Source organism: Schistocerca americana, chromosome 5, assembly GCF_021461395.2.
Source record: "Schistocerca americana isolate TAMUIC-IGC-003095 chromosome 5, iqSchAmer2.1, whole genome shotgun sequence".
Lineage (NCBI taxonomy): Eukaryota > Metazoa > Arthropoda > Insecta > Orthoptera > Acrididae > Schistocerca > Schistocerca americana.
In genome coordinates this window covers 628,435,712-628,448,613 of record NC_060123.1, presented here as the reverse complement: position 1 = coordinate 628,448,613, position 12,902 = coordinate 628,435,712, and the positions used below count along the sequence as shown (strand labels likewise).

Genomic DNA, 12,902 nt, shown 5'->3' with positions numbered 1-12,902 from the left:
TTTGCCAGTAGCGTATTTAATAGTCTATCTGTTACATTATTATTCTACTACCCATCAATAATCAGTAAGTAAAATCTAGGAGGAGTAGAGAAGAATTATTATCAAAAACCATTTGCAGTGTAAATACTTTTTGAAATGGAAGATATTGAAAACTAACACAATTTTCAAATTGTTAAAATGGTTCAAATGGCTCTGAGCACTATGGGACCCAAGTGCTGAGGTCATTAGTCCCCTAGAACTTAGAACTAGTTAAACCTAACTAACCTAAGGACATCACAAACATCCATGCCCGAGGCAGGATTCGAACCTGCGACCGTAGCGGTCCTGCGGTTCCAGACTGCAGCGCCTTTAACCGCACGGCCACTTCGGCCGGCCAAATTGTTAAAAAATTAAGGAAACTTATTTAATTCGCGTATACGTATAACATATTCCATTCTAGAAAACCTTCGTCTGTTTCAAGGTACAAGGTGATGCACGTAGTATAGCTTAACCGTCCACACGTTGTGTAACTATTTTAAAAAATATATAGAATTTTTCTCATCATAAAAGTCTATAACTGAAAATTCAACGATTTATTCCACATAGCTTTAATATATTACTTAAATGAGTAGATCTGAAAACTTTTGCAGATGCTATATGAAACACTGCCTCATGACTCACAACAACAGAAACAGTACAAAATGCTAGAAATTGCTTATGGCAGCCTCTAACGTACATTCCTTCGTGTCATTCTAAAATCAGTCACTAGGCTAAAGCAGCAGCCAGGGCATACGTGTGCTCCTAGGAGCAACGCTCTCCCCTATTACATTGTTTCATTAAAAATATGACACAGCCACGCTGGGCATAGAGTGAAGTCACTGGCTGAGTTCCCAAACTGGTCAGTAGTGGGTAATTTATTATTTTACTTGTTGCCAACTTTCACCTTTTCCTGCCATCCCAATCTCCTTTTTGGGATTTCTGGCGGCCAGCGCTCTACGACTGTTTTTGCGAGGTGGCAGACAGCACTCCCAATAGAGAGGCGCGGGGTTCAAATGCCGATGAGGCTACCATGATTTGGATTGTCGCTGGTTACCGTGAATCGATTGAGGCGAATGCCACGAGGATGTGTGAACACTAACGTTTGTGTGGTCCAGATGACTCTAAACTCAGAGTATGTGTAGAAAAGTATCCAGCAGTTAGTTGTTAAGATCGTTGCAGGAATATGGCATTAGCGACGCGCTGACCTTCCTTTCTCCCCTCCCCATTCCTACAAAACCCTTCATGAGTAACCGGAAAGGTCAATGTTAGACCAAACTTAAACAGTGCAGAACCGTTACAGGAAGTGCACATGCCAAAATGCCTCTTCCCCATCAAGCTGGAAGCGGGAGGATCGGTGCTCAGGAAATGAGATTTTTACGCCATGACATTTCAGCTTAAATGGGACATTCAGCTTCCATCTAGTCCGCATAGTAATAAAGGACCATAAACCTTCGCCCACAGTGCTGACTCGACGAGGAAGCGCAGAACGAAAGAGGAAATGTCGGCATCTCGGCAAAATCTGCTGCAGGTTAGGCTAGCGGCACGTTCCATTGTCCAGAAAGCACAAACACCTCAGATAGCAATTCGCACCTGAATGATGCCGCTGACATGCTGACTAGTGAAATGTATTTCTTCCGCACAAGTCTCCCTCTCTCTCCCTCCCTCTCTCTCTCTCTCTCACACACACACACACACACACACACACACACACACACACACACACACACACACGCGCGCGCGCGAGCGCGCGCGAGCGCGCACGCGCACGCACACACAAACGCGCAGACACTCACGAATATAAGAGGTACTTTTTTTTTCTATAAGTGCCGTTTCTATATTAAACAAAAAGAACTGCATTTTCAAAACAATTCTTGTTGTTAGAGGGAACCTTAATTTTCAGCACCAAGGAACCCATGTGAAACTTTCGCACATTCATAGTTTTACGTAATGATAGTCTTTGAAATAAGTGTAGTCGTTGGGCCAAGGATTGGGTTCTTGGGTTGGGTTGTTTGGAGAAGGAGACCAAACAGCGAAATCATCCGTCTCATCGGATTAGGGAAGGAAGTCGGCCGTGCCCTTTTGTAGGAACCATCCCGGCATTTGCCTGAAGCGATTTAGGGAAATCACGGAAAACCTAAATCAGGATGGCCGGACGCAGGATTGAACCGTCGTCCTCCCGAATGGGAGTCCAGTGTCCTAACCACTGCGCCACCTCGCTCAGTTTGGGACAAGGGTAATTGTGGAAATGAAGAGAAAACTTTTTTTAAAAAATGAGCCGAACAATGTGAAATAATATTCACTGATTTATGATACAGCGTTATACATAAATTTCATTGTGTCGAAAAATGTGTTTTGCATTCAGAATCTTTGTCCCATCTTGTACGACGGGCAGAGATCAGGAACTGTCAATAGGGCCACGTAACCTATAACTCGACAAACATTTTTAGTTACAGTAAGCATGGTAGGCCGTAGAGGCAATAGGTAAATTGCAGTTCAAGGGAGGTGAAAATAAAAAAAAAATGTTTGTCGTTTCGGAAAGTACATTCGTTTAGAAAAGTCAACTTGTACGACGAGCAGAGATAATGGACTACTGCTGTGGTCACGATTATTATCTGTGTAAATGCTGTTCAAATTATCCAGCTACTAAATACTTTGAAACAAATTAAATGGTATTTGCAATAAGACAATATGAAAAGGGAGCCTCTTATTTGTGAATAATAATTTAGCTTCGTAGCATATAGGTAAGAAGCTGGGCGTCCATGATGTCCTTTTGCCTGTGGTAGCTAGAAGTCTATTTTATGTTAAAACTTTCCACAAATAATAAGTTTAAGCGCAAAATCAGTATGCAATGTCAGAAGCTGGTTAAAACACCTTTCTAACGATACCTCATTTATCCCTGTACAATCAGTATGTGTTGAGGAAAAGGAATGTTCCCTTCAGAAATAATATATGTGATAATTTAAACAGTATTAAGCCACTTATCATAACGAACATCCAACTTCAGGATTCCGCTCTTGTAAAAATCTGCTACCTGATTTGCCAACCCCTACTGAACGAAGTTTTAACGTCATCGTGGCTCTGAGCGCCTGAATGTATCCCCTTTTTTCACGTGCAGGAACAATTGGTAATTACTGGGTGCTAGATCAGGACTTGTAGGAAAGGATATTTTTGACACAGCTTGACTAAAAGAAGGGATCGGCTGATAGGATACATTCTGAGGCATAAAAGGAATGGTTAATTTGGTGACGGAGAGAGTGGGGAAAGCAAGAATTTTAGACGAAAACCAGGGTTTGAGTACATTAAGCAGGTTCAAACGTATGCAGGTTGCAGAAGATACGTACATCAGTTCGACTTTCCAGGACTGTGGCATGCTGCACCATATATAAAATGTACGTCCACATGTTCCTGTAACGAGTAATGCTTTTTGTGTTACCAGTAACAACCCGCACCGCCCCTTACTCCTTTAAAGAACTTGAAACGCATACATAAAACTGCTTCAGACGCCTGATTACTTTGCAAATGCGCTAATCTGTTAAATATTTGGCGTTAAGCATGTAATGCTATTATGGTTGAAGACGCAAAACTTTAAGTGTGTTGGTTTTGTTAGTTTCTGATTATTCATTCGTCCATAGGCTACTGAAAAAGTCAATACCAAAAATGAAAAAGCTTAGAAAATGTTTGAAATTGTGTTTAAAGTTTGTTGTAATTCACTAAGTGCTCTCATTATAAAACACTGGTTGCGAATATTCTGGGTAATTTGCGCTCCGTTTTAAGCAAAAGCTAGTTTTCTAACACTTCTCAATGTTTATGACATAACATCCTGAACTGTGTCGTACAATTATATATATTTGATTGTACATTCCTTGTTGTACTTGGATACTTTGTGTAAATGTATTGCGAAAAGAATTAGTGGTAAAGAAGTATTAAATAAAACTTTTTGCCACAGTTTTAAGTTTTACTGCATGAAAAGCGAAAATGTAGTAAGCCATAAACTTTTTTTCCATTCATCATTTAGGGTGTGAGGTGTGGGTAGTCAGAAGTTTCGTAATATCTACAGTTTCTAACTTTACTACTTGACTTACTGTGTTAAACCTTTAACGTAATATTATACCTCTTAATCAGTAGATTATTTTAAACTTTAATATTCGCTTAATAATGGCATGAAATGCTGAAAGTCAGATTTTGCACCGCTCGAAACTGTTAGATAGGCAACCTTCAACAGTGACCGGATGACGATTTTAGTCGTTTAATAATATAACCAGCGCTGAACTATAAACAGTGATAAACTCAACTGTAGACACAATGCAGACAATTGATTATTGTTTCTCAAGACTACGCCACCAATGTCGATGAGGCAAGGAATGGTTTGCTATGAAAGATGAGCAGTTTCCAAGACTGTACCCATGCACATTGTTCACAAAATACCTCGGCTACCTTAACTTCGGTGACCTGAATGGGAACTGTGTTAACAATGCGGCAAGGCCGCTGGCATCCATTTTCGGGCAGTGGTTCCTTATACCAAGGTACTTAGTTTAGAACCAGTACGATGTGTATAATTTGGACTCTGAATGTTGGCACACCCTGTGCGAAGTTCAGTTCAGTCATATGAGTCCTTCTTCACGTTGCAGTTTACACAAAGGTCTGCATTTTTTTTTTTATTTTAAAAAAATCAGATAGGTTTCATGCTGAATACAGAAAAGATTTTCCCTTTGACTGTTCAGAGGTGTTACTAAACCCGCCCAGACATGTAAATAACCATGCATAAGCAGCACCTATAAGACGGAGAGGGGCCCGACAGCCGATCAGTTCCAGACATTTCACCAGGAAGGAGGTACACGACTGGTCTTGTCCGTAGTTCAACCATGTCTAGACGGTCAATACCGCTGTTCGATCACGTCCGCATTGTTACTTTGTGCCAAGAAGGGCTCTCAAAAAGGAAGTGTCCAGGCCTCTCGGAGTGAACCAAAACGATGTTGTTCGGACATGGAGGAGATACAGAGAGAGACAGAAACTGTCGATGACATGCCTCGCTCAGGCCGCCGAAGGGCTACTACTGTAGTGGATGACCGCTACCGACGGATTATGGCTCGGAGGAACCCTGACAGCAACGCGACCATGTTGAATAATGCTTTTCGTGAAGCCACAGGACGCCGTGTTACGACTCAAACTGTGCGCAATAGGCTGCATGATGCGCAACTTCACTCCCGACGTCCAGGCGAGGTCCAGCTTTCCAACCACAAGACCAAGCAACGCGGTACAGATGGGCCCAATAACATGCCCAATGGACCGCTCAGGATTGGCATCACATTCTCTTCACCGGTGAGTGTCGCATATGCCTTCAACTAGACAATCTTCGTAGATGTGTTTGGAGGCAACATGGTCAGGCTGAATCCCTTAAGACACACTGTCCAGCACGTGCAGCAAGGTGGAGGTTCCCTGCTGTTTTGGTGTGGCATTATGTGGGGCCGATGTATACCGCTGGTGTTCATGGAAGGCGCCGTAACGGCTGTACGATACGTGAATGCCATCCTCCGACCGATAGTGCAATCATATCGGCAGCATATTGGCGAGGCATTCGTCTTCATGGACGACAATTCGCGCCCCCATCGTACACATCTTGTGAATGATGTCCTTCAGGATAACGTCATCGCTCTAATAGAGTGGCCAGCATGTTCTCCATACATGGACCTTATTGAACGTGCCTGGGATAGATTGAAAAGGCCTGTTTGTGGACGACGCGACCCACCAACCACTCTGAGGGATCTACGCCGAATCGCCGTTGAGAAGTGGGACAATCTGGAGCAAGAGTGCCTTGATGAACTTGTGGATAGTATATCACGACGAATACAGGCATGCCTCAATGAAAGATGACGTGGTACTTGGTATTAGAGGTACCGGTGTGTACAGAAATGTGGACCACCATCTGTGAAGGTCTCGCTGTATGGTGGTACAACATGCAATGTGTGGATTTCATGAGCAATAAAAAGGGCCGAAATGATGTTTATGTTGATGTCTATTCCAGTTTTCTGTACAGGTTCCTGAACTCTCGGAACTGAGATGTTGCAAAACTTTTTTGATGTGTGTAAGTCGTCAGAGTAACTTGCGTCCATGCGCCTTTGTTAATAGTCAGTAAAGAGAAGTGTTTCTTTTTTGGTGACTGAAAGTAAAATATACCGAGCGAAGTGGCGCAGCGATTCGCCCACTGGACTCGCATCGGTAGGACGAAAGTTCAAACCCACGTCTGGACGTCCAGATTTAGTGTTTCCCTGATTTTCCTAAATCGCCCCAGGTAAATGCCAGGATGGTTCCTATGAAAGGGCACGACCGATTTCCTTCTCCATCCTTGACATAGTCCGAGTTGTGCTCCGTCTCTAATGACCTCGACGTAGACGGTACGTTAAACCCGCCGGCCGGAGTGGCCATGCGGTTCTAGGCGCTACAGTCTGGAACCGCGTGACCGCTACGGTCGCAGGTTCGAATCCTGCCTCGGGCGTGGATGTGTGTGATGTCCTTAGGTTAGTTAGGTTTAAGTAGTTCTAAGTTCTAGGGGACTGATGACCACAGCAGGTAAGTCCCATAGTGAACCATTTTGAACGTTAAACCCAATCTTCCTTCGTTCCTTGGAAATAACATAATATTTACCGTCAGTAACCAGTCGACAAGTTTTAGGAAGAACATACTGTAGAGTTGTGGCAGGGAACGTTGTATTTGCTTGGTAGTGCTGTGCCTGATGATGAGAATGGTGCTTGGTGCTGTGCGCAGGTACCGGGACAAGCAACTGGTAGTGCTGAACGCCGACCACTACGAGGGCGGCACCACCGAGCAGACGACGCTGCTCATCAAGAACGCGACGCGATTCGACCAGGGCGTCTACGAGTGCGGCCTGGAGAACGACGTGGGTGCCGAGAACTCCACCAACAGCGTCAACGTTTCCGTCTACTGTGAGTTCCACAGGGCGTGCAAGCGCTGGCTGGGGTACTTCACTGTAGTCGATATTTCCAGGAAGTCCACAAATAAAAACACACACACACACACACACACACACACACACACACACACACACGCCTGCTTATAGCTTTTCTTATTTCTTCGGGGATGATTTTGGGGACTTCATCATCATCTGCGTAAAGTTTTCCTAGTGGTTCATGTGTTCTATCATATAATTTACTACAGAAATCCTTTATATGCTTTAAAATTTCTTTCTTTTCCGTTATGCGCCCATTATCACCATCAATTTCTATGATTTGGTCTGACAATTGGCATACTCAAGCTTACAGGGGAGGAAACAGAGAAACATCGGGCTAAAGTCTTTACTTCGTGTATACAGAATGGCAGCATCCCAACCTGCTTGAACTAAGCAAACATAACCTTACTACATAAGAAGGGAAGTATTCACGATCTGAAGAACTACCGCCCCGTTAGCTTACTTTCTGCTATATGTGAAGTTGTTGTGTACATAGTTTCGCGTAGTCAGCGCATACACAACTTTCCCACTAGAGTGCGCCCCACTAAGCACAACAGCACAGGCGCAGCGCTCGTCTGTCTCCGCACTACGAGATGGCGCTGCCATAGAGACGGACCAAATTCTGCTTCCGCCGATCCGCGTATTAATATTTAACGCAGCCAATGAGATTGCTGCCAACGTAGAACCTTTTCTCCTCGTGGATCACACTCGCGCAGTGATACATGATCGCACAAGGTATTACAACGAGTCTACAGACCTCCGATTAGTCAGTCTGTACCAGTCTGCATTAGTCTGTACCAGTCTGTACGACTTCTACATTTGTCTGTACCAGTCTATAGTCAAGTTTCAGTCTGCGCCTAATAAGATTACCATATTCCTGTACATAGCCATGAAGATAAATGTATAGACACTTTTGTCAAGTATCAGAGATATATGTGAGAATAAGATTAACGTACCAGTACCAAAGGAACTTCAGATTGTCAATTGTAAATAGCATCCAGAACCAAGTTAAGTGATTTTTATGCTTGTTATTATTTTAATAAATGTGTGTGAAAATTAATCAAGTTCTGTTTAAAGTTGGTCACCGTCAATCTGCTACTGTAAGCGTGCAAGTGGCATTTCTATCGTCTAACGGCAGAAGATAAAAACGCCACGATAAGCCCACGAGACATATAGATGACACTCGCCTACTTCGTTAGAGCGAAACTCAAATAATCTGATAGTGTGTGCACGGAAGGTCTTACAGTACGCACACCACAGAAGTGTTCGCTAAAGTCGTGATAAAACCCGTTAAAATGGTAGTGGAGACTGCACAGCTCGTAGAACAAGCTGGATTCCGCAGTGGTTTCAGTACAATTGACCATATAAACACACTGCGTGAGGTAATTAGTCGAGCAAATGAGTATGAAATGCCACTATGCAGAGCCTTCATTGACTTCGAAAAAGCCTTTGATTCTGTCAGCCAAACTGCAGTCATACAAGCACTGGCCGAGCAAGGAGTGGAAACAAGATATATGAACATATTGTGCAACATTTATGATATGTCTGTAGCATCTATCAACATAAGAAAAAACAAGTGCGAATTTCCCATTGGAAAAGGTGTAAAGCAGGGCTATCCTATATCCCTGAAGTTATTAATAGCAGTTCTCGAGATGTCTATGTCCAAAAATATTTGGAACAACAAAGGATAAGTGGTAAAAGGCTCACCAACGTGAGATTTGCTGACGATATACTGGTCCTAGCTAACAGTAAGATGGAAATGCAGTCCTCTGTAAAAGACTTAACAGATCGTTGTCAGGAAGTTGGATTTAAATAAATCACTCTAAAACTAAGGTTATGCATAAGAAATGGGCAGCTGCAGGACAAGTAACACTGAACGGCAACATCCTAAATGATGTTACAGAATACGTTTATCTGGGGCAATTAATTGACACAAAAGGGGATTTGAAACCTAAAATTTGCCAGCAGGTCGTGGTCGTGCGGTAGCGTTCTCGCTTCCCACGCCCGGGTTCCCGGGTTCGACTCCCGGCGGGGTCAGGGATTTTCTCTGCCTCGTGATGACTGGGTGTTATGTGATGTCCTTAGGTTAGTTAGGTTTAAGTAGTTCTAAGTTCTAGGGGACTGATGACCATAGATGTTAAGTCCCATAGTGCGCAGAGCCATTTGAAACGTTTTTTGAAACCTAAAATTTTTCGTCGAATTAAACTTGGTTGAAGGGCTTGAATGCAACACTTTTCAGATCTAACATGCCAGTCTACTTAAAGAAGACAGTTTTTGATCAGTGTGTCCTATCGGTTTTAACGTACGGGTGTGAAACTTGTTTAAATGAATTTTTCAAAAGGAAATTTAGAACTGCTCAGAGAGCTATGGAAAGGTCAGTGTTAGGTCTCACTAAGAAAGATCGACCGAAAAGTGAAGACATACGAGAAGTAACAAGAGTAAAAGATATTATAGAGCGAGTTAAGAATCTAAATTAGCAGTGTGCAGGACATATTGCACGAACAAAGGATGGAAGATGGACAAAATAAGTTTTAGAGTGGAGTACCAGAGAAAAAGGAAGACCACCAGGGAGACCACCTGATCGCTGGGATAAGGAACTCAGTAAAGTTGGCTTCAACTGGCAGAAGACAGCAGCGGACAGGGGTGAATAGAAACACCTCTTAAAATGTATTTAATAACATAAAGAGGCTAGATATTGTGCAGATTGAATTAGCTGATATATATATATATATATATATATATATATATATATATATATATATATATATATATATATGCTTGACAAAGAAAGTGAAGCATCCAGAAGACATGGTCACATGCCAGTGTAACCTCGTACACACACACACACACGCGCGCGATCAGCGAGTGTGTACATCATTAGAGTTGTAATTCTGTGTGACAGGTACAATGATCATCAGAGTGTACTGGTGGCGTCCGTGCTTTGTGTTGTTCAAATGGTTCAAATGGCTCTGAGCACTATGGGACTTAACATCTATGGTCATCAGTCCCCTGGAACTTAGAACTACTTAAACCTAACTAACCTAAGGACATCACACAACACCCAGTCATCACGAGACAGAGAAAATCCCTGACCCCGCCGGGAATCGAACCCGGGCGCGGGAAGCGAGAACGCTACCGCACGACCACGAGCTACGGACTTTGTGTTGTTACGAGGCCTGGTAGAGTATATAACTGGTGTGAACAGTGCCATGTTTTCTGTCCACATCCTGTGCCTAGGTGCAAACCATAAACGGAGCAGTAGTTGTCAAAAGCTGGCACTGAACGTAAACCAGTAGTGAAACCAAGGCAGTCTAGAAACTAAGCTGGGTCGTAGTCGCAACGGTATGTTGATACAAGAACTTCACACGGCACGGCACAATAGAAGACAGGCTGGCCGGCTGCCTCTCAAGGGGAACGTGCTAACATCCCGTCACCAATTTGATTCATACTGACAGGATTTGTAGGGCATGACTAGGACTTCAACATACGGGTTACAATTATTGGACCCTATTAGAATAAAAAACGAAAATTAGTTACAAACTACGGCGTGCACACTTTATTCAACATATAAACGTCACTACAGATACTCCGGTTTAGGTTATGGCATGTTCAATATGCCTACCAGCGGCGATGATGTGGCGCAGACGAATAACGAAATTCTGCATGACCCGCTGAAGTCTCGGGACATCGATGCTGTCTATGGGCTCCTGAATCGCTGTTTTCAGCTCAGCAACAGTTCCGGGGTTATTGCTATACGTCTTGTGTTTAACGCCACAAGCCGGCCGGGTGGCCGAGCGGTTCTAGGCGCTACAGTCTGGAACCGTGCGACCGCTACGGTCGCAGGTTCGAATCCTGCCTCGGGCATGGATGTGTGTGATGTCCTTAGGTTGGTTAGGTTTAAGTAGTTCTATGTTCTAAGGGACTGATGACCTCAGAAGTTAAGTCCCATAGTGCTCAGGGCCATTTGAACTATTTAACTCCGCAAAAACGAGTAGCATGCGTTCACATCCTAAGAATATGAAGCCAATAGAGGCCACCTCTCTGGGTATTCCAGAGCCAGAATGCGGTCCCCAAAGTGCTCCTCCAGGACATCAAACTCCCTCCTGCTTCGGTGCGGTCGAGCTACTTCTTGAGTGAACCACATCTTATCGAAATCAGGGTCATTTTGGATAATGGGAATGAAATCATCTTCCAAAATCTTCACGCACCGTTCGGTAGCCACCGTGACATCAAGGAATGTCGCACCGATTATTTCAAATAGTTCAAATGGCTCTAAGCACTATGGGACTTAGCATCTGAGGTCATGAGTCCGCTAGACTTAGAACTACTTAAACCTAACTAACCTAAGGTCATCACACAAATCCAGCTAACCTAAGGACATCACACACATCCATGCTAGAGGCAGGAATCGAACCTGCGACCGAAGTGCCTAGAACCGCTCGACCACAGCGGCCGGCCATCAGCAATCCAATGTCGGTGTTGACGGGCCCATTCTACGGGTAAAGCTTTGTATCGTGCAGTCATCAAGAGTACACGGGTGGGCATTCGGCTCCAAAAGCCCATATCGATGATGTTTTATTAATGTTTTACCGGATTCCTGATATTCACGGTACACTCGTGAAATAGTCGTACGATAAAATCCCCACTTCATCGCTACCGCGCAGATGCTGTGTCCCATCTCTCGTGCGCCGACTATAACACCACGTTCAAACTTAGTTAAATCTTGATAATCTACCATTGTAGCAGCAGTAACCGATCTAACGACTGCGCCAGACACTGCTTGCTTGTCTTCCCCCCTGCGGGTCCGGCGGTTAGAATAGGCCCGAGGTATTCGTGCCTGTCTTAAGACGCGACTAAAGGAGTCCCTACCCCTCAAGGGGGTAGTGAGCGCCTGCGTCCGGAGACGGACGGTTCCACGACCTATATTTGCGGTCATTTTGGTTTTTCACTTCTTCTCGTTCCTTCCTTCCTTTGGTTGGTTCCTTTCTTTGTTCTTCTCCATCTCACTGTCTTACTTACTCTTTCCCTTGCCTTCTTCTCCTTGCCTTCTCCTTGCCTTCTTCTCCTTGCCTTCTTCTCCTTGCCTTCTTCTCCTTGCCTTCTCTGGTCTCCGCCTCGGCGTTTGAGACAGTCTGTCCTCTCTCTCCCTCTCTCTCTCTCTTCTTTTTCCTCTTCTTCCTTCCTCCCTGTGCGCGCCTGAAGGCCGACCCACGCGTTCGCACGCGTAGCCAGTGACGGGGTAACGCGTAATTCCCCGCCCTGGGTAGACGAGTAAGGCACGCACGTACCCCATGGTAAAGGCCAGGCCCGGGGAGGGGTGATTGCCTGAGCTGATACCTTCTAACCATGCCGATTGGTCCCTCCGTCTGTTTCTCGGGAGGTGTGACCTGAGGTGTAAACATTCACCGAAGGCGGGAGTGCCCTCTGAGAGGGTCCCCACAAGGAAGGAGCGCGCCATCAGAGACGCTGGCAATCATGGGGGATTCCTCCGCAATGGATTTCTCTTCTTCTTCCTCTCGACTTCTGCCCACAGACGGAAACTTGACCAGCCACCAGTGACGAAAGTACTACCGCCTGCTCCACAGTTCCTCGTAGTTTCTCGATCTGAGGACGGCAAGGATTTTTCCTCTGTCAACCCTTTCGTTATCCAGAAGGGCGTAGATGCCATAGCGGGATCTGTCAAGTCTTGTACCAGGTTGCGTAATGGTACCTTGTTACTAGAAACTGAGAGCGCCTTTCAGGCACAAAAACTGCTTCGGGCCACACTCCTGTACACGTTCCCTGTCCGGGTGGAGGCTCACCGCACTTTGAATTCGTCTCGTGGTGTGGTATATACTAGATCACTCGACGGATTGACTGACGAGGAGATTCAGTCTTTCCTCGCTGAGCAAGGCGTGACGGCTGTCCATAGGGTCATGAA

At 44.7% G+C, this 12,902-nt stretch overlaps 1 protein-coding gene across 1 annotated transcript in view; it reads left to right on the top strand.

The window, feature by feature from the left end:
• LOC124616598 (hemicentin-1) overlaps window positions 1-12,902 on the top strand; it is a 1,150,083-nt gene that overhangs the window by 939,105 nt on the left and 198,076 nt on the right. The window contains exon 8 of the mRNA XM_047144918.1: window positions 6,781-6,959. Within this exon, the coding sequence (XP_047000874.1) occupies window positions 6,781-6,959 (179 nt within the window). The remainder of the gene's footprint in view (window positions 1-6,780; window positions 6,960-12,902) is intronic.